This window comes from Theropithecus gelada, chromosome X (assembly GCF_003255815.1).
Source record: "Theropithecus gelada isolate Dixy chromosome X, Tgel_1.0, whole genome shotgun sequence".
Classification (NCBI taxonomy): domain Eukaryota; kingdom Metazoa; phylum Chordata; class Mammalia; order Primates; family Cercopithecidae; genus Theropithecus; species Theropithecus gelada.
Genome location: NC_037689.1, coordinates 5,296,255 through 5,319,010, shown reverse-complemented (window position 1 = coordinate 5,319,010; position 22,756 = coordinate 5,296,255). Strand labels below are relative to the sequence as shown.

The following is a 22,756-nucleotide window of genomic DNA, read 5'->3' as shown; positions in this document are numbered from 1 at the left end:
TGGAAACAGACAGAAGTAGCTGGACTCAGGAGACATTTCTAACGTAGAATTCAAAGGATCCAATGACCAAGTAAATGTGGGAAGTGACAGGAGAGTGAAGAATTGAGGACTCCACGGCTTCTGGCTTGAAAGTGATGAAAGACACCATTCATAGAAATAGAGAGTACCAGAAGTGGAACAAGTTTTGGGGAAACATAATGAGTTCCATTTTGGGTAGTTTTTAGTTTAAGTGACCTAAAAGACATCAAGTAGTAGAGAGCTGAAAAGATGTGTTGAAAGCTCATGAGAGAGGTCGAGGGTAGAGACAGAGCAACAGGAATCATCAGAATTTAATTAATACTTAAAGCCACCATAATGGATGAGATTGCTCAGGAAACAAAAGTAGAAGAATATGACCAGGACAGAAGCCTTGAGGGCACCAACATTTAAAGAAGCAGGCAGAAGAGGAATAAGGAAAAAAGAAGAAAGAACTAGAGGGTTACAAGGAGAATCAGAAGTGAGTTGAACTGTGAAATCCAAGGAAGATAGTTCAAGAATAGGATGGCTTGATATTAATGATCTTAAAGAGGACCAAGAAAGGCTAAGAATGGAAATGTGTGCAGCAGCTTCAGAGTGGTGACATCAGATATAAAGTAGCACTAGGCTAGGAAATGGGAATTAATACAATCTGCTTCTTTAAGAATAATGGTGAATAGGGAAGAAAGGAGATAAAGATAATGGCTCGAAGGAATTAGAAAATAAAGGGGAAGTTTTTGTTTTTCAAAGATTATTTGTGCATGCTGTAAGTGAAAGAAACCAGAGAGGCAGAGACTGAAACTGTAGAAAGGACAGGGATTACTACTTTTGAATTCCTATAACATCACTGTATGATTCACTTACTTGGCACTTAGCTTACACATTTGCCTTGTATTGGCAGTATTGTACATTTAGCAATGCTGGCACAAACTAAGTGCTCAAAAAATCTACTTATGATTGTTTGTCTTCATGTATCTATACATATTATCTAGCCAGTAACAGTGTACAATCATACACAAGAATGTACAAAATGAAGGAAACAGGATGGTGGGATTGTGTAAACTTTGAGCAATATAAACCCAGAACAGTAATTTTTATCCACCACTTACTAGTACTTAGAACAAAGAAAAATTATTTTACCTCTTGGTTATCTCAGTTACTCAACTGTAAAATGGGGGAGAATACCATACACCTTTCAGGCTCTTGAGGATTAAATGAGATATTTTTAAAGCTTTTAATATACAACTTGTTGCCTAAGAAGTAATTATTATTTTGATTATTTTCCAACCACTAGAGCATCTAGAAAAGTCATTGACTTTTCAGAATGTCTATGACTAATGGTAAGTAAACAATCAGGAGGCATAGCAGCCATTGCTTTATCGTATTCTAGAGAACCAAAGCACAAAATGATACCTGTTCTCAAAGTCTGGTTATTCATATACCACCAACATGATTTCTGCCATATCCAAGTACTACAACTTAATATCTTTCTTTAAATCAACTCATTTTATGTAATCATAATCATTCTAAAAAAGTATAGCTGCGAAATGGTGAGTTTGATGTGCTGATCATTTTTTTTTCTAATTACACAGTAACCATTAAAACAAAGCATTCATTCCCTTAATCACCCTAAATTATCTCCTGAATCACAATCTAAAACTGCTTTAGGTTGCTCTACTTCTGAGACCCTTAGGAAGCAATCAGGCAAGCAATTTGTGGGTTTACTTAATTTTCCTTCTACTGATTATCATTTACAAAGGTTTGCAGAGCATATAAATGAAACCAACCAAATCAAAAAATTCATCCCAACAATATACACTGGATCTTTTCATGGTAAGTCCGAAGTTGTCTAAAGCTAAACAGACAACCCAGCAACTTATCTATTATCTAATCCTTCCACCTCTACTTTCTGTATCACAAATGAAAATGAGACTGGGAATAAAGGTCCATCTTGTGGTCTAGCCCGAAGAACAAAACCAAAGAGGGGAGAGATACAGTAGTGGGTTTTGTTCTGAGGCACTGACATTTAGTCAAAAGAAATAGTAGGCATGCAAATCATCCAAGTGAAAAATTCCCACCTTCGAGACAGTAGAACACTCCTCTGAAAAGGGAAACCACAATCGGTTATTAATACCTTTCAAGTCTGTGCTACAATCCAGGGAGTTCTTCATCACTCCAATAAAAACAAAAACCGGGAGAGAACTTCACTCATTGATAACATCGACAGACACTTTAGATATGCAATTTTAGAGCTGGTCTTAAATCCATTATATTGAGCCACACTACACTCTTAAAAAGTCACTTCTACAATCCATTCTCTTAGGATCATTGATCTATTCATTATGGAAAAAAACAAGGTACTCTGCACCCAAAGTACACAGGGCATTATGGAGAATACAAAAAGATCAGAGTTTGTTTATAATCTAGCACAGGGAATAAGATTTATACATTCCCCAAGAGTGCTTCTAAGGACTAGAGAGAACTGCTGGGAATTTTTCCCCAACATTTTTATTATGAAAAACTTCAAACATATGGCAAAGTTGAAATAATTTTACAGTGAACATCTGAATACCCACGACTGAGATTCTACTATTTTTACCATACCTTATTTATCACATATCTATCTATTCAATCCATCTTTTTTATTAACTGCTGGGATTTTGAAAATGAGACTGTGTGGTGAAGTACGACAAAAATACACTAAGGGCTGCTTCTCAAAAGATTTTGACTGATGGGGTATATAAACAAAAAAAAACTTTGGAAACCACAAACCCATACTCAGTGTTCAACCCTCCTGCCAACCTCCAATCAACATCTATTCAGAGCTCATAACTGGCTATTCGGGTCTCCACACCCTTGTCCACTATCTGAACTCTCTTCAGTCCTCTTCATGGCTTAGCACCAATCCGTGAAGCCTTCCCCAACTTTCACTACCTTAATCAGAATTAACCATGCCCCCTATAGGGGCCACACTTTTCATCATTTGCAATTAGCCCACAGTATCTGCAATTTATTATCTCTTTCACTAAACCTTGCCCTCCTTGAGGACAGGGTCCCCTTATTTACCTCTCAGTCCTCAGCAAGCAGCTAGTACTTGGCCTACAGCAAGCACTCTAATAAAAGAGTGAGTTAATGACCTGAACCGTCTTTAACCAGGAGCCAAGGAAGAGTTTAGCTGAGTGGGGAAATGATCTAATCACAGTGGCACTTTAGAAAGATTCATTTTATAGCAGCACTGTTGTTTAGAGTATGAGCTTTGGAGGAAGACCACATAGGCACAAATCTCAGCCCTGCCACTTATCTCTTGGTGACTTTGGGCAAGTTTCTAAGCCCGTGCCTCAGTTTCCTCATTTAGAAAACAGGGATAATACTGCTTCACAGGTTATTGCGAGGATGATGAGGTAATTTTTTTAAAAGAAGCGCATAGAGCGGCACCTAACACATAGTAAATATTCCATCAATGTGGTCACTATTGCCAGCAATCAGGTTAATAACGAGGTTAAAAATTCCTTACAAGCCTGGGTGGTAGCAGTGAAAACAAAGTGGAAAGAATGGCCATGAATAAAGAATCTACCTTAAAATGTTCAGTCAGAAGAGCAAGCAAATGTGTGCCTTTTTTTTTTTTAACCTTGTATGAGATAGCTCACGTTTGGATGTGTTTAAACTAAAACAACTATAATCTAGGCACTCTAGGCACAGATTTGATGCTGAGAACGAGTCTAGCATGACTGAACTCTAGACACAACCTTTATAACCACTGCAAGCTTCTCTGTTTAGGTCTTTTAGTCTCTGAGCTAAAACTTGTTTCCTTCTCATTACTCCAGCAGACACCACTTCTTAAGTGATTCCCACAATCCCCTGTTCTGTCTAACTGTAAGGACAACCCCCAGGAACCTTGGTTGGGGAAATAGGTTTGCGGTTTCGTTCTACCCAACCCTGTACTACTTTTCTTTTTCTTCTTCCTGCCCACCTCCTTTACTTCCCCAGCCTTGCTATTCTCTACACGTAGGAACTTGAAACCTAAGAGTATGGGAAAGCAACAGAGCAGCAGCAGTGGTGCCAAGAACTGGGGATGCTGCCAAGCTGTTCCCCAGGCCCCATATGCAGTGACCCAACTACATGCAGATTGGACGTAACTGCCTATGGGGCCTTGCACACTTGATACTCCTTTTTGCTTCTGCTCATTTTCTTCCTCCCACTTAAAGCAACCTCCTCCCAAGCTTGTGACTCATTCAAATCCAATCCATCTTTGAAGACCCAGGTGAGGTCCGACTTCTTCAGGGAAGCCTCCCCTGACCACTTTAGTCCAAAGATAACCCACCAACCCCACATACAGAAAACAGGAACTGTACTTACTGTCTGGACCATAAGGCATAATCACACATTGCTATAATTAAATGTTTCATGTGTATACATTTAACTTTCCAAGGGTATGAGCAGTGTCTCACATGTCTTTAAAACTCGTACACTCAGTGCGTTAATACTTGTTGAACAGTGACTGAATCAGTGGGTTTTTGTTTATGTGTTTAGGCTAAGGCAGGAGGAAGAAGATGCAGGTTGAAATGAGAAAGGCTGAATGGACAGATGGGTAAAAAAGCAGCAGTGGGTGAAGACGGAAAAACAATGTAGAAGAAAGGTATTCAGTTCACACCTGCTTAAGTGATTTACTGCGAGGTTGGAAAGAGATACAGGAGAGAGATGTCAACTGGAAAAAGCAGGGTAAAGGCATTTCAGTTTGAGGCAGAAGACAGCAGGAGAAAGGTGAGGCTACAAAAGAAATTCTGACTAGATTCTGCTGAAACCTAGTGGTAGGCTAATTGGATAAGGGAACCTAAAGGGAGCTACTGGGATGACATGAGTAGAGATATGGCCATGTAGGTGAGTGAATCCGTAGGGGGTAGTATGAAGGGGGGAGGTAAATGGACAAAATGGTAGAGGGTAGTTAGGCAGGTAGGTTAGCTGTTGGGCGGGTAGGTGGGTGGGTAGATGGGAGGCAGGGTAGTGGGTAAGTGGGTAGGTGGTTAGGTATTTAGTTGGGAGGGAATAGGTGTGGGGCTTATTATTTAAGATCCGGCCCCTCCCTCACCTTGACCCGGAAGCGGATGAGTGCTAGCCTCACGCAGTGGCTCAGGCAGGCCGGTGGCAGGAACCAGGCCCGCGGTGGAGGGGTGCCCTTGTTGCCCACGTGTCCCACGATCAGTTGCGCTGTCTGCCGCTCGGCCTGGCACCGACGGCCCCACTCGGCCAGCCGGTCCTTGCCCAGGCCCCCCGGGAACATGACCACGAGCTCCAGGCCGTCGCCGCCAGGATAGGCACAAGCCTGGCACAGCGCTGACAAGTAGCCCAGCATGGCGTTCCATTGGCCGCCACACACCCAATCCGTCTGGTAGCCGCCATAAAGCCGCGGCAGCGCCGAGCCGGCGTCCACCAGCACCCGGGCCCCGGGCAGCGGAGGGGGCGGCGGCGGCAGCGGAGGGTGCAACCCGGGCTGCGCCTGGCCGTGATGGTGGAAGTGGTGAGCGGGGTGATGGTGCCGAGTCGGCCCCGCGCCCCCGGAGTAGGCACCCAAGGCAGCGGGCGGAAGCGGCGGTTGCAGAGGCGCGGAGCCCCTGGCGGCGCGTGGAGCCCCGGGCGCTAGGGCGGCAGTCGGCGGCAGCTGGCGGTGCAAGTGCTGCTGCTGCTGCTGGCGCGAGACCGTGCGCGCGAGTTTGAGGAGGTCCACGGGCACCACGGCCCCGGGACAGCGCTTCTCCAGGAACTCTTGGAAGCCCTGGACACCCATGCTTCGTCGGTGGGCAGACGAGACAGCGGCTGCGCGAGCAGGCTAGGCGACGATCTGGGCGCGAAGCTGGGGGCGGGCGCGTGCGCACTCCGCGGGGGGCAAAGGGGGGCGGGAAAAGGATTCCCGAGGGGAGGGGTGAGGAAGCGAGGGAATGAGGGCGGGGAGAGGAGGAAACCACAAATTGGATTTGGGTAGAGAGAAGGGGAGAGGCGGACCGGACCCGGGAGAGGCTGGGAGGATAAAAGCGAGGATGGGCTCTAGTCACTTCTCTTTTTTCTCCTTTCCGGTCGCTCTTCTTCGCGCTTTAGAAAGGGTGAAGCCTCTTTCTTCCACCTCCGGGAGCCATGTTGCCTCGTCTTCTCGGTGGTACACGCTTTCTAGCTGGAGGAAGGGGAGCGAGGAGGGGCGGGGCGGGGAGAGGGGCATCTTGGTAGTTGTAGTCTTCTTTATGGCCTTGGGATGTAGTCGAGGAACCAGAATACCACCCTTCTCAGCCCTTGTGCTCACAGGGTCTCAGGAAGCGGGGCGTGATGATGAGTGTTTAGGAGTTGCACTCCAGCTCCTTGCATCCCACTGAGCTGCTTAGGTTATTTACTGCTTTTTCCTGGAAAAAGAGTTTTGAGGGAAGGATTGATGCATCATGGGAATGGAAGTTAGAGTGGATTGACTGAACTCAGCTAAAGTGAGCTAAAACTCCCCGGGAGGGAGGATTTTCCCCTTAGTGGAAAGATGATATGTAAAAGAGCTGTTGGTCCCAATTAAGAAAGACGTAACTGGTCGGGCGCGGTGGCTCACGCCTGTAATCCCTCCGAGGCGGTTGGATCACGAGGTCAGGAAATGGAGACCATAGTGGCCAACATGGTGAAACCCCGTCTCTACTAAAAATAAAAAATTAGCCGGTGTGGTGGCACGTGCCTGTAATCCCAGCTACTCGGGAGGCTGAGGCAGGAGAATAGCTTGAAGTTGGGAGGTGGAGGTTGCAGTGAGCCAAGATCACGTCACTGTACTCCAGCCTGGTGACAGAGCCAGACTCCATCTCAAAAAAAATAAAGAAAAAGAAAAACTTACATTATTTACTTGCCTAAGGCAATGCAGAGACAAAATAAAATGGAATATCCTTGCCCTAAGCATCTCTTTGGGCAGGGAGATAATTACCAACACAATTACATTACAAGGTGTCCCTTTTTGGTACTCCCAGATCTATGTCCTATGGTTAGGGCCTTTGGTTTCCAAACTTCATTGTGTTTTAGTCTGTCGGGAGCTTTTCTAAATAGCTGCAAGGGCTCTAATTTCAGATGTATAGAGTCATAATCTTTTGAAAAATGTATTTTCAACATACTGAGATGAAACAGATGCAGTGCCTGTCTTCTTTCTGGCTTTTAGGGCCGGCCCACTCTTTCAGCAGGAATAGAGCAGAAAACAAGATCTGAAATGAGTAGTAGCCAGATCTGGCTTGGAACTTACTGGAAGGTAGGAGATAATGGCAGGCAGAGTTAGACTGCAGAAGTGCAGAACCCAAGAGTTATCAGGATAAATGAAATAGGGGAATACTCTATTAGGATGCAAAAGCAAAAAAGCTTCAAGCTACATAAAAGAAATTCTAAAATAGTGGAGATGGAACAAGCCAGATTGTCAAAGAATAAGTAGATGGCAAGGCAGTGTACATAGTTAACTCTTGAAAGCAAGCAGTGAAAGGAGAGAGCAGTGGCTTGAAGGGATGAAGGATGGAAGGAATGGAGGTTTTTTAGTATAATGGACACCTGTGGGACTGTCTGCCCAGGCCCTCTTTTCCGGGAATTGACCCTCCCCTTCCCGCATTTATAGGGTTATGACAAAAACTGCCATGTTCCTATAACCATAGCTTATTGGGTCAGAGGTGGGCACCTAATCCAACCTGGGGCAATCAAAATCTCATTTTCTAGAAATTTGGAATTGGACCAGAGATATCAGCTTTTCTCTAAGTGTAAAGCTTGGAAGCTGTCAACTAATTTTCCCACCAGAGGGACAGAAGTGAAAGATGCTGGTCTGCAGAAAGAGAGAAAAAATACAGACTTTCCGAGAAGAGCAGAGGTGAGAAATAGAGTCTGCATTGTGTTCAAGTCCCAGGTTCCAGATAATGCAGTAGTGTGATTACAGCTCACTGCAGCCTCGGCTTTATTTTTTGTAGAGACCCTAAAATGTGGAACAGATAAGATCAGAGACCTCTGCATCAGTTGATGGGAAGGAAGTTGGTATGCTGTGTTATTTGGCAGTGAAGCATTTGCTTATTGCTCTTGGGACTCAAAACAGCAGCCCCTTTGCTTGTATCAAGAGATCTGCATTTGCTGAGGGTCAGATATTCATTGGCCTTGCTGAATTACAGCAGAATCTCAATCTTGCCTCAAAGGTTTCACCAGTTAGGAAACTGGCATCAAGGCAATTGGAATGAAGTTATCTATATCTGCCTCCTAAGTAGTACTCCTTGTTCTCCAGCTCTCCTAAATGTGACGAATAGAAGCCACAACAGGATGATCCAGGCTATTCCCTTTAGCAGATCTGAAGCTTCAAAGAGCCTAACTTGGCAAGATTCTTGGCACTTGTTTTTAGCATTCTGAGTCTCCTCAAATGAAACCAGCAGGCAGTCAAATAAGGTTTTAAAGAAGCTGTATCACTAGAAAATCAAATCTGTGAATAGGGGCCATAATTGATCAGCCAGAGCAGTGATTCTCTCTTTTTTTTTTTTTTTTTTGAGATGGAGTCTCACTCTGTCGCCTAGGCTGGAGTACAGTGGCGTGATCTCGGCTCACTGCAACCTACACCTCCCAGGTTCAAGCAATCAAGCGATTCTTCTGCCTCAGCCTCCCGAGTAGCTGGGACTACAGGCATGCGCCAGCACGCCTGGCTATTTTTTGTATTTTTAGTAGAGACGGGGTTTCACCATGTTGGCCAGGGTGGTCTTGAACTCCTGGCCTCAAGTAATCTGCCCGCCTTGGCCTCCCAAAGCGCTGGGATTACAGGCATGAGCCACCGTGCCCGACCAGAGCAGTGATTCTCAAAAGTATGTCTCTGGAGCAAGCACATCAGCATCACCTGCAAACTATTAGAAATGTACATTTTCAGGCTTCACCTCAGACCTCCAGGATCAGAAACTCTGAGTGTGGGGCCAGAAATCTGTGGTTTAAGTAACATTAGTTAAAGCAGTGAAGACAGATTTTATTCAGTAACTACTGACAGAAGAGGAAAGAGCTGAGCTTCATTCTGATTTGCACAGAGGTTACTGGGCATTTTAGAGGGAAAATGAGGGAGTAGGGAGGGAAAGCAAGCAGGGACTCAGTAGAGTCATGGAAGTGAAAAATTACAGAGGGTTTGTCGGTGTAAATGTGATTAGGCCAGCTGTGTCTGCTACCTGGCAATTACTGAAGTTAGATTTTTATCCTCCCGGGGGCTGGGAGACAGAGGCCCTACCCTACATTTCAAAGGACTGGCTTCTAGGCCCTTGAGAAACAGACACTCTGTAGTTTGTAGGAAGTACATAAACATCTCAAAGGAACAGAGGAAGGATTTACAATTCTAAGCCCCTTTTTACTAAATGCCCTCAGAAAGGGAAGCAGGCCAGGTTTGGTGGCCCACACCTGTAATCCCAGCACTTTGGGAGGCCCAGGCAGGTGGATCACCTGAGGTCAGGAGTTGGAGACCAGCCAGGCCAACATGGTGAAACCCCTTCTCTATTAAAAATACAAAAAAGTTAGCCGGGCATGGTGGCACAAACTTGTAATCCCAGCTACTGGGCAGGCTGAAGCAGGTGAATTGCTTGAACCCAGGAGGTGGAGGTTGCAGTGAGCTGAGATTGTACCACTGTACTCCAGCCTGGGTGACGGAGAGAGACTCCATCTCAAAAAATAAATAAAAATAAAAATAAATAAATAAATAAATAAAATAAAGAGAAGCTGAGGCCTATCCTCAGGTGTAGACTAGAACAAACTGAAAGTTTTTCCCGACAGGGAATTCAAAAGTGAGCTAGGGCTGGGTACAGTGGCTCATGCCTGTTAATCCCACGCTTTGGGAGGCTGAGGCGGGCAGATCACTCGAGGTCAGAGTTCGAGATCAGCCTGGCCAACATGGCGAAACCCCATCTCTACTCAAAACACAAAAATTAGCCGGGCCTGGTGGCGCACGCCTGTAATCCCAGCTACTTGGGAGGCTGAGGCACGAGAATCACTTGAGCCTGGGAGGTGGAGGTTGCAGTGAGCTGAGATTGTGCCTCTGCACTGCAGCCTGCTCAGTAGAGTGAGACTCCGTCTCAAAAAACAAAGCAAAAAGTGAGCTGGGTCTTCTCAGGGATTCAATCTTAGACTGTCAGAAACCATGCTAATGTTTGGTGAAGTCTCAGTGCAGGGGTTTGAATTGAGTGTACCTGCTGAGTTTTTGCAGGTCTTACTTAATAGCACTTTAGGTGAACTCTTGAGTTTGAGAATCACTGCTTTTCTAGAACATACTCTTAGCCCCATGTCCAGACTGGTTAAGCAAAGAGGTACATCAGTAAATTGGTTGCCATTTTTTATATGCCTGTAATTTCTTTTATTCCAATCCAGGTGGAAATGGACCTGGTGGCTGATAATGGTGTGACCCCTCCTTTCCTAAATAGGCTTTTTTTTTTAGATGAAGTCTCGTTCTGTCGCCAGGCTGGAGTGCAGTGGCGCGATCTTGGCTCACTGCAACCTCCGCCTTCTGGGTTCAAGTGATTCTCCTGCCTCATCTTCCCTAGTAGCTGGGACTACAGGCATGTGGCACCACACCCAGCTAATTTTTGTATTTTTAGTAGAGACGGAGTTTTACCACGTTGGCCAGGATGGCCTCAGTCTCTTGGCCTCCCAGAATGCTGGGATTACAGGCGTGAGCCACTGTGCCTGGCCTAATGGACTTTTTTTTTTTGAGACGGAGTCTCACTCTGTCGCCCAAGCTGGAGTGCGGTGGTGGGATCTGGGCTCACTGCAACCTCCGCCTCCCAGGCTTAAGCAATTCTTGTGCCTCAGCCTCCCCAGTAGCTGGGATTACAGGTACACGCCACCACGCCTGGCTAATTTTTGTAGTTTTAGTAGAGATGGTGTTTCACCATGTTGGCCAAGCTGGTCTCTAACTGTTGGCCTCAAGTGATCTGCCCGCCTTTGCCTCCCAAAGTGCTGGCATCATAGGCGTGAGCTACCGTGCTGGCCCCTGAAAGGGCATTCTGACTGTGGTTATCTAATTATTTCTCTACTCTTGCATATTAGATCTATTGGTGGCAATTAAGTTTATCAGAGGTTGTGAGATCAAGAGCAAGAGCAGCCGTATTTAGATTGTCACCAAACTAGAGGAGGAAAGAATATGTCCTTGCCATACCATTGCTTCTGAATGCAGTAGTTGAATAAGACCAGCAGTTGTACATGGCTAATGTTAGGTGCTAGCATTTTGGGAATTGTAGGTATGGGGAAAATAGCATGTTTATAGGACAGCCAAGAGGAGGTTTATAGGTAAATATTTATTAGACTGTCTCTGCAGCACCCCTTTTTTACCACCTTATCTACCTTATCCTCATGGTTGCAGCAGGAGCCATCCTTTAGGGACGTTCCCAGAGAATTTGACTGAGCTGGAGGAGAAGACATGAAAAATCCTGGCTGTATTCAGACACCTGGTTCATTTGTTCCTAAGGCCCACCTGTATTATCCCTGGGTTCTATGAGGCAACCCTATCTTTATAAATTCCCATTTTTGCTTAAACTTGTTCAAATTGTGTTTGTACTACTTAAACACAAGATTCCTAACATAAATAGTACAGGAGAAACTATACAGGACGGAAGTCATAGAATAGTATTTCAGAATGTGTGCTTTGGAGCCAAGAACTGGTTTCCCATACCAGTTCAACTTGTTATTAGCTGTATAGTTTTAACAAGTTGCTTAGCCTCTTGTACCCTTCCTGTATCTGTGAAGTGGGGGCTCATTAATTTATTAAACAGATTTATTTAATACCTACTACATGCCAGGAATAAAGCTGGGCACTGGAAGAAAACAGTTTTAAAGACAGTCAAGGAGCACAGAAAGGTGACAACTAATGATCACTTAGGAGCTTGTGAAAATTAAATGACATTGTAGAGCACTAGCATAATAACTGGCACAATAAGCACCTAATAAATGTTAACTCTTATGAAGGGTGGGGAGAAGCATAAAGAGGTTATATGGAGAGTTCACATCAAACTCAATCTTATGTTACCATTCCACCGAAGTAGGAACTAGCTGTTCAGTTTCTGAAAGAGGTCCACTTAGGTTTCCCTATTGCCCAAATCCTTGGGGCCTCTTTGAGAGGCTATGAGGTCATAGAGTTATAGAAAATAATTCATCAGAAGGTCTAATGAGGTTGCCATATTGCTTGTGTTACTTGAATCAGCAACTGGCTGATAGTAGGGAAGTCATTTATTTGATTAGTAAACAATGACAGTGGTTCTCAACCCAAGTCACTTATCAGTGTCACCTGGGAAGCTTTTTAAGATGATGGTGATTCTAGAGATGGGGCCCAGACACTAAATTTAAAAATTTTATTTTTAATTGTAAAATACACATAAAATTTACCATCATAACCATTTTTAAGTATATGGTTCAGTAATATTAAGTATATTCATATTGTTGTGCAACTAAAACATTTTTAAAAATAGTTCCCAAGGTGATTCTAATATGCAGTCAGGGTTGAGAACCACTGAGCTTGAATGGAGAATGTTTTTACTGGTTAAATTCCTAAGCCTACTTCCTCATTTGTAACATGCATGTGAGCTAGTCCTTTCCAATTCCAAAATCTTATGATAGTCTTTTCTCCACCTAGCCCAAGGTCTTGCTCCTATCTAGACCATCATTTATGCTATACTTCACTCCTGTCTTGAGCTCCTGTTATAATATCCATCTTCTCCCTACTCCCCAACTACTTCACCTCTTTCTAAACTCTAGTCACAGATGTAATTCTGTTATGTCATTCTGTGTGTGTGTGACGGAGTCTCACTCTGTTGCCAGGCTGGAGTGCAGTGGTGCGATCTTGGTTCACTGCAACCTCCACCTCCCGGGTTCAAGCGATTCTCCTGCCTCAGCCTCCTGAGTAGCTGGGACTGCAGGCGTGTGCCACCATGTCTGGCTAATTTTTGTATTTTTAGCAGAGACAGGGTTTCACCATGTTGGCCAGGATGGTCTCGATCTCTTGACCTTGTGATCCGCCCACCTCAGGTCTGAAAAGTGCTGGGATTACAGGTGTGAGCCACTGCGCCTGGCCTGTTATCTCACTCTTTTACCAAGTGGTGCTCATTAATGATGGCATATTTTAAAAGGGTGTATGCTGGTCTTATTCCCTGACTTAAACACTCTCACCTCTACACCTCACTTTATTATATCATCTTGCCCCTTTTGGGCCAACACCCAATTTTTTCCACCAACAGACTTATGTTGACCCACGGAACGAGTTCAGTTTTTTTTGTCACCTCTGTTTTGTCCTCATTTAAAATAATGATCTTTAAGGTTCCTTGTGTAAGTTATTTGAGCAAACCTACTATGTATCAGGCACAGTGATAAGCCCTTTATGTGCTTTTTCATTCAACCTCAAAACAACCTCACTGAGGGAATTATCCTTTTTACAGGTAAGGAAATTGAAGCTAAAAAGTTAAGCAATTTTCCCAAGTCCATAAGATAGAATACAACTACAGGTCTGCTTGACTCCAAAAGGTATCTGTATTAACTATAATCAGAATCAGGGCCCATTTCCAAACCAGTTTAATTTCCCAAGTGCAAGTTTACTGTGAAAGTTGGCCGGGCGCGGTGGCTCAAGCCTGTAATCCCAGCACTTTGGGAGGCCGAGGCGGGTGGATCACGAGGTCAGGAGATCGAGACCATCCTGGCTAACATGGTGAAACCCCGTCTCTACTAAAAATACAAAAAACTAGCCGGGCGTGGTGGCGGCGCCTGTAGTCCCAGCTACTCGGAGGCTGAGGCGGGAGAATGGTGTGAACCCGGGAGGCGGAGCTTGCAGTGAGCCGAGATCGCGCCACTGCACTCCAGCCTGGGCGACACGGCGAGACTCCGTCTCAAAAAAAAAAAAAAAAAAAAAAAAAAAAAAAAAAAAAAAAAAGAAAGTCACCAGTGATATATAACAATAAGTGCAATTAGTAAATTAGAGACAGTGTTGGTTGCCTTAACACGTCTCATTTAATACTCATAACCACTTCATTTTACAAGTGAGGAAATATAAGTTTGAGAGGTCTGTGAATAAAAAACAAACACATGCTTATTCCACATGTACCTTGTTGCCTCCCTTTAGGGATCACCTAATATAGAATGACTCACAGTCATTGGGTCAGCAAATCAAGATAACATATATTTAAAAACACTTTTAAAATACTCATCTAATCTTGAATATTTCTGATAGGCCTATTACTCTTCATCCAGGGTTGTTTGCATAAGCATATGTATGTCCTTCTCCCTAAGTTACCAGATGAGCAAGTGATCTGACCCAGTCTGAGTTTCTCAAGTCAGAGTGACGAATGATAAGTGTGGGAGGGAGATTTCCAAATATGTGTTGTTCTAAAGGTGGACCATACACATTATCAACATGAAAGGAAATACTCCTTAACAAGTTTGTGCATAGGGAACACTTTGAATCCTTGCTTGGGCCATAAAAACCTCCTTCTGAAACTATGAAATAAGCACTGATACAACTTCATGAAAGACATTGTAAAAAGTGTTCATACGGGCTGGGGGCAGTGGCTCATGCCTGTAATCCCAGCACTTTGGAAGGCCGAGATGGGAGGATTGCTTGAGCCTAGGAGATCAAGACCAGCCTGGGCAACATGCTGAAAACCCATCTCTAAGAAAAATACAAAAATTAGCCGGGTGTGGTGGCGCGTGCCTGTGCTCCCAGCTACTTGGGGAACTGAGGTGGGAGGATCATTTGAACCCAGGATGTTGAGGCTGCAGTGAGCCATAATTGCGCCACTGCACTCTAGCCTGGGTGACAGAATGAGACTTTGTCTCAAAAAAAAAAAAAAAAAAAAAAAGACCAGTGGGCCAGGCAAGGTGGCTCACGCCTGTAATCCCAGCACTTTGGAAGGCCAAGGCGGGTAGATCACGAGGTCAGGAGTTCAAGACCAGCCTGGCCAATATGGTGACATCCCATCTCTACTAAAAATACAAAAATTAGTCGGGCATGGTGGTGGCGCACGCCTATAGTCCTAGTTTCTTGGGAGGCTGAGGCAGAAGAATCGCTGGAATCCGGGAGGTAGAGGATGCAGTAAGCTGAGACTGCACCATTGCACTCCAGCCTGGGCGACAGAGAGATTCCGTCTAAAAAAAAAAAAAAAAGTGTGTACATACAAATCCTATTAGATAAGGGCCTACTCTAAATGTATCTGAATTATTATGCATGTAGTACACCTGAGAATCAGTGTGGCCTAGGGTTTTTCCCATGAGCTGTGCAGACAGACCTGGGTTTGGATCCAGGCTTCACCACTGACTAAGTATGTGGCCCTAGCAACTTCTTTAATCTCTCTGATCCTCAAATTTGCATTGTAAGTGGAAATAGTAACAGACCTATCTTATAGGATTTTGTGTGAATTAAAAATATCGCAGGTAAAAGCCTAGCTAACACAGTATGTGTTCAGTAAATAAGAGCGACTGTTACAATTATGGCTCAAGTACAAGTGTGAAAATGAAGTCCAACTCAATTTGTTGGAACTGTAAATCAAGAGGTAACACGCAGCTTGGTTAGTTTTTTTAGGCCAGCATAGTTTACAGGACTAAATGTTCTAAATCTGCTAAATTACATTTGGTAAATGAAGAACCAGTTTTAGCCAGATGATTGCAGTGACTATGGCAGCATTTTAATAAGATAACATACTCATTTTAACACAGCCTTTATTTTCTGTTTCAAAACAGAATTTCCAGGAAACAAAACAAAATACTTACAATGGCTGGGTACAAATGAAATAAAAATCACAGTTTCAAAGAACCAAAATCAGACAGTTGCTGAAAGGCAGATCACTTGGTTTACCCCAAAAAAAGGTTAATGTCAAAAAGGATTAAAATTAAGTTTAACAACATTCTATATAATGCTACATTCCCCAATTAAGAAAGGAGAGTTCACATATACAACTAAATGTTAAGTGTGGAGAAGAGGGTGAAATTCTGCATACTTCATAGTAAATTATGCTGAAAGTTTATTAATTGCATAAACTTCCTGAGTGGCTCCCATGCTGCACTAGGTCTACATGCTTAATATATGAAACAAATTATAGCTTTAGGTGATTGAGCATGACAGACCTTGAACAACTGCACTTTCCAGTTAGTCACTATATCTGCTGAGGGTTATGTTCTGGACCACAAACCTCAATCTCAAATCTTGAGTTATAGTGGAAAAGAAATTCAACTTAAAAAAAAACTAGAGGATGACAAGCACGCATTTAGGAGTTTAGTTTACAATGGCACATTTTTTTCTCAGAACCCAGTTTCTCTCTTCCCTTCTTGCTTGACTTTTAGCCTTGTTTGAATTTTTTTAATTAAAAGAAAACCTTCCAGAATAGGAGCTGTTGGTTTGTACACTTGTCTAGCTATCTTAGTTGAAAATAACTTTAGTGTAACCTAGTTACTATCCCAGGCTCCTTCATATATTGGCTGTCAGGGTTCCTGACCAATGTTTGTGTTCATCTTTCACATACAAAGACTATTTCCAGGGTGACCTGAAGGCATTTGGCTCCATAAAAATTTCATACTAATTTCAATTCAAAGGATTTTATCAAGTTTGAGTGTTACTATCTTACAATCTGCATTTTAAAAAATTTCAATCTTAGAAATTATACCTATCAAATCAAAGGCCTTTTCTACACACCACCCCCCTTTTCTGATTCCTCTTCTAAACAAAGGGAGGGGTGGAACAAGTCCTTGATAAACTACAGATTCCAAAAACAATCTATTCTAGAAAATGGCCTGCATACTACCTCAAATAGTTCAAGTTTTTCTGACCCAAACAAGATAAAATAACTGAATCCCAAAATGATGGCAAATATACCTCAGGAATGTACTTATGCATAATGACTGAAATACAGTATTTACCAATATTAAATATGCTGTAGTGTTACACAGTAAACATGTGAAACAAGGAACATCTGGTTACAAACATTTGCTGAGTTTTCAAGGAAAAAAAAAAGGAATGCATCATTTTCACTCAGAAAAGACAGCGAAGAAGAAAGTCAATGCTTCCATAAACTTTAGAGATTGGATAAAGTTATATAAAACCCTTACTATCAACTACATTTCAACTAAATGCATTTGGCCGTTTTAAGGTAACCAAATATCACTGCAAATACCTAGCACTGTGCTAATATATGTTGAATGATAGGCCATTGCTGAAGGATTTGTCAAATATTTCACTGTGGTAGTTAAAGCAATTTCAACCCATTGCCCTTTAGGCACACAGACGAGAAATGCATCTCTAATAAAAAATGCAAAGTTATAGGCACTGGATTGTCTAATTCAGGTACTTTCTTACCATTTGTTTATTTTATAACTAACTCCTACACCTAAGTCCTATATTGCCACCAATTTCAATTATTATTCTGCTCTCCACCCCCAAATCCCCAAAGCATATTTCACAGAAGCACATGGCTGTCCACTTAAACACAGATTGGTGGCAGAGTGATGATCCCTCTCATCTCAAACTGTTGGCTAGCACTGGGAAAAAGAGGCAGACCAGATTTATAATCTGAAAGAATACTGAGAATCAAGGCAAAAAAGCAAGTTTCACAGGCAGTGTTTACTTGTGCACCCAAAACAGCACTGAAAACGAGGTAGTTAAACAAAATTAATTGGACTAGAATTAAATCTGGGGTTCTAAAATGATACATCCCATCAAACTGTACATAACACTCCACGCTCAATCCAAAAATCACAGCAGAAAAGTGCCTTTTAAACTTTCACAGATAATTTTGCAGTCAAACCATTAGAATTCATGCTTGATATAAAACTGGCAAGGAAGGGATGAAAAACAGAATGAATATTTGTTATATTACAGCAAATTACCTTAAATAGTGATTCAAGACTGCTACAAATATACATAGGGTTATTTTCATTAGATTTACACCAATACTGGTTTCATATTCTTATGATGTTACACCCAACTTCACAGACATAGCAGCAGGTACTTCATGATGAAATGCTCACATTGCCACATATGGAGATACAGTACTATTCATCAGACTTGCACTTTGAGAAGTAAACATGGTGGCTGGACATACAGACTATCCTCTGAATAAACTTTACAAGCAGGATGGTTAAGTACAACCATTTTCTCCTCTACAAGAAGGAAAATGAAAAGGAAAGGTTTGTATGTTTTTTGGAAAGGAAGGCCCTTTTTATATAGTAGGCTCTTTGTTAAGAAGGGAATTTCTGAGCTTTATCTCAAGTTAATTATTTCTGGGGCAGAAAAGTATCTCAGACAAGGATGAAAATAGCACTATTACATGATTTAGCAAAATTATGACATAATGCAAAACCCCTGGATAGAAAACTAGCCAGTATTTACAGTCAAAGTGACTATAATCTGAACCAAACATGTAAGTCATGGGAAAAAATAATTTTAATAAAACCCCACAGTGATGAGAATAACATTGTTTTCTCCACTTCTGCACAAGCTCACTTTTTTTTCTGTATTTTTAAATGTACACGTTATACATAACATATATGATAACCCAGTTACTGCAGTCAGCATGGAGACAGCAGTACACTATTCACCATCTTCAAACTTTGGAAGACTACTTTTCTTTCCAGCAAAAACCTGAAAAGATTGTAAATATTACAAGGCACTGCAAGAGTCTGCAGGCAAACAAGAATGATGAATTATATGTGGAATACAGGTGGTGGCCAAAGGCAGAACATATGATGTAGAGCAGTCATTAATTCATGTAATTGTACATGTCAGCCATGGAGCTTTTTTCATCCTGGGGTACACTGTTTAAAACGATTGTGACTAGAGAAGAAGGGGTCCTAAAATCTGCAGTATTTTCACTTTATAGGTTGTATGTCTCAGTGTAATTACACAAAGCCAACTTTTTATAATGAAACACAAGCAGTTTTAAAGAATTAGGGATTTTAGGAGCATTGTTTTTATACATATGGAAAACAGTGCAATGCAAGCATTTGCATTACACAAATGTCCTAAAATCACTTCAAATTGCAAACCAATACTGTACAAGAAATTTAAAGAATCTGTACTTAACATTTGGAAAGACTCATACAAAACAGAGCATGTTCTATGAAAAGAAACAGTGGATCTTATCAACAGCAATTCTCAAAATGCTGCCCTAGATGCCTCAAATTATAGTGACAGAATCTTCTTGATAATGGATGTGATCCTCAGGTAAGCAACATAAGACACTTTTTTTTTTTTTTTTGAAAAGAGGTACTGAATGTCACAAAGTAGACTGTGCAAAAAAAAAAAAAAAAGTACACCCATTAAGTTTTCCTCATTACCTGGCAAGCCCATGGGGTACAATTTTTAGAAGAATACGGAGGAAAATCTGTTAACAGTAATGTTGGGTAACAATTTGGAATGTTTACTAGTAGACAGAACTCCTAATTAGGTAAACGTGTATTTAGAAACGACCTCGAAGTCTTCAGAGTGGAAGATAAGTAATTTGAACATGAATACTTAGTTGGTAAATACCATTTTAAGAATTCTATTTGGGTTTCACAGACTGAGCATTAGGTAACCCTGTGACTAGCCTTTAACATTATTATAGTTAACCTTCTTAAAAACCAAAGGTGTACATTTTGACATTGCCTCCCCTCCTCCTAAAACTGGATAAAACCCAGTAAAGTGCAACTTGACAGTGATCTCTCTCAGATTCTAAAGAGGCTGCCAAACTCATTTAAGATCTAAAATCATCTAAGATACTATAGATACTAAAAAGAAATTCTAACATCTAAAAATGGTAATTAAAAAAAGAGCTAAGGACAACTTAAATAGTATCCTTCTAGGGTCTACTATCTCACTGCAGGACAGTGTATATCCCACATCTCTGAGAACCCTGTAAAGCCAGTGTTTCATATGTAAGTCTCAAAACCTACTGTGTCAAGTAAATTTCACTTCAGAAGAATGGACTGAGGTGTAGCTTTAATCCCCCTTGTTAGGAATACAAGGATTCCCCCCAAATGAGATTCATATCAGCTGCAATATATGCTTTGCAAAAGAATGCAAGCCAAACCAATACCTCTCAGATGTTCAAAACCAATGTAGTATGCATGTGAGAAACAAGGAGACAGCTGCTTTGAATTATTACTGAAATCCTAAAACAACAGCAGTATCTGCAGAATCAAGGAACTGTTACAGTTCTGTTTTTTTCCTTTCCCTCTGTCTCATCCAAAACAAGGCTTCATCCTACTGCTGTGATGACGGGAAATCAAATTTAAAAAGGGCTCGTGTTCTGTATTGGTTGACAAAATTGTAATTTTTTGGGGGGCCAAGGAGGGCGGATCACAAGGTTAGGAGTTCGAGACCAGTCTGGCCAACATAGTGAAACCTCATCTCTACTGAAAATACAAAAATTAGCCAGGCATCGTGGCTGGCGCCTGTAGTCTCAGCTACTCAGGAGGCTGAGGCGGGAGAATCGCTTGAACCCAGGAGGCAGAGGTTGCAGCAGTGAGCCGAGATCACACCACTGCACTCCAGCCTGGGCGACAGAGAGAGTCCATCTCAAAAAAAAAAAAAAAAGTTACTCTAATTTTATACACCAAAATGTTTCCTGCAGCAAGTTACCCTGCCTTCTGTGAAAGGTAAACCTAAGACAAACATGTGAAGATCCCATAAGACTCTGGCTGATGGAGGGTCTCAGTTCATCCACATTTGGGAAGAATCAATCTAAATAATTTTTAAACATTTTTAAAGAAAAGTATCCAGCTGCAGATAGCAGCAGTAAAAAAAAAGGTGGGGCTGGGGAGCTTCTCAACAATTCATGGAAAGTGTCCTGGAAATGGTAATGCTCAAGCTGAGCTTATTAAAGCATTCTGAACAGTATTTTTAAAAAATCAAGTATCAAAGAGGATAGAATTTGAAGTGAAAAAACATTTCTGTGTGCAGTGTTCTATGTGCAAACTGCACATTTCTACAGAATGATGAGCTGTATCAAATACCACACTGGAACAAAAAATATATAGTCTAAAGTAAACTCAAATGAGGGAAAATATGACAGAACCCAAGAAGAAGAAACTTTAATATCTTAGGTGTCCTGAAAATAATTCTGAAAAAACCTCCCTTATCATAATCTACTCTGATTCATTTAGGACCAGGAGGGATTGTGGCAGGATTCTGCACTGATGAAGTTGGAAATGCCTGCATATTCCCTGGCTGGAATGGTCCCCCAGATTGGGTGGGAATTACTACAGACTGTTGTGTTGTTCCTGAAATTCCTACCCACTGTACTGGATACCCCGCCCCACCCACAGCATTATACTGACAAACATGAGGCATTCCATATGATGATAATGGCCCAGGAAATGAAGGGAGTGAGAGTCCTTGTGGCAAGGAAGTTGGGACAGCTCCACGGATTTGGGACAGAGAAGAAATCCATGTTGATGTGTAGCCCATAGTAGATGGAGTATTCTAACAAAAACAAAAATAAAAACAAAAGATCAGTTTATTTGGTATATGCTTTTATCAGTCTATATTCCTTCCTATTCTTTTTTTTTCTATTGCTGCTGCACAAATTAATATTCCTTCCTAGTCTTTTTGGCATACTATTCCTATTATTACTATCAGGGACTACCATTTTTGGAGTACCTTTCCGTGTGCTAACCATAATTATGTACCTTAATTAATGCCATCTTCCCTGCCTTACATTTTTATAGTTATTTCCACGCGTATGTACATAGAAAGATATTTGACATGATGTTTATCTGAAGTTAATGAAAATTATTTCTGGGTGGTGGGATTTGAAGGTGATATTTTAAAATTTGTACTTTTCTGCACTGATTAAATTATATAATGAACATTATTAGTTTACAGATAACCTGATTTTTTAAAGAAGACAAGTTGGAGAGGTTATACATTTTCTCTTGGATATTTCAAAGGCATCTCAGAAACAAATGCGTGGAAATCAAATGTGTGATCTTTCCCTACCAAAGCACACTGCTCACATTCCCCATCTCGGTGATTGGTACACTAGCATAGTATCTAGTTATGTGAGCCAGAAACCTAGCCTTCATACCTCCCCTTCACCATACATCCATTCCATCACCAAATCTTGTCCATTTAATCTCTTAAGCATTTTTTGGAATCTGTTCACTTCTTTTCAACTCAACTTTTCCCATTTTCCAGACCAGTTAAGACTAACTCTTAACTGGTCTGCCAACATCTACCCTTACCTCCAATAAATAATCCTTTTCTCTTGCTTGAGTCAGAGTCATTTTTTCAAAAAACAAGTCTGATCATGTCAACCCTAGGGCTTAAATGGCTATTCATCTTTCTTAAAATACAGACGGCTGGGCGCGGTGGCTCACGCCTGTAATCCCAGCACTTTGGGAGGCCAAGGCGGGTGGATCACCTGAGGTCAGGAGTTCGAGACCAGCCTGGCCAACATGATGAAACCCTGTCTCTACTAAAAACTCAAAAATTAGCCGGGTATGGTGGTGAGCACCTGTAATCCCAGCTACTCAGGAGGCTGAGGCAGGAGAATTGTTGAACCTGGGAGGCGTAGGTTGCAGTGAGTGGAGATCGCGCCATTGCACTCCAGCCTGGGCAACAAGAGTGAAACTCCATCTCAAAAAAATAAAAACAAACAAACTAACTAACAAAAAATACAAAGTTCCTTATCATTACACTTTTAAGACTCCATCTACCTTAGATCCATTGTGCACTAACTCCTCTTTGCTAACTAACTTCACTTCAGCCAAACTGGCCTACTTTCAATCCCTTCATGCTCCTTTCCTC

At 42.0% G+C, this 22,756-nt stretch overlaps 2 protein-coding genes across 5 annotated transcripts in view; both read right to left on the bottom strand.

The window, feature by feature from the left end:
- FAM120C (family with sequence similarity 120C) overlaps positions 1-5,880 on the bottom strand; it is a 117,130-nt gene extending 111,250 nt beyond the window's left edge. The window contains exon 1 of one of the 3 annotated variants that reach the window (XM_025372732.1): positions 5,102-5,880. In XM_025372732.1, coding sequence (XP_025228517.1) covers positions 5,102-5,797 — 696 coding nt within the window. In that variant the 5' untranslated portion in view covers positions 5,798-5,880. The remainder of the gene's footprint in view (positions 1-5,101) is intronic. The other 2 variants (XM_025372730.1, XM_025372731.1) reach the window with 2 other exon arrangements.
- A 9,757-nt stretch (positions 5,881-15,637) lies between these two features.
- Positions 15,638-22,756, bottom strand: part of WNK3 (WNK lysine deficient protein kinase 3) — a 170,460-nt gene continuing 163,341 nt past the window's right edge. For both annotated transcript variants that reach the window (XM_025372570.1, XM_025372571.1), the window contains one exon: positions 15,638-21,430. In XM_025372570.1, coding sequence (XP_025228355.1) covers positions 21,104-21,430 — 327 coding nt within the window. In that variant the 3' untranslated portion in view covers positions 15,638-21,103. The remainder of the gene's footprint in view (positions 21,431-22,756) is intronic.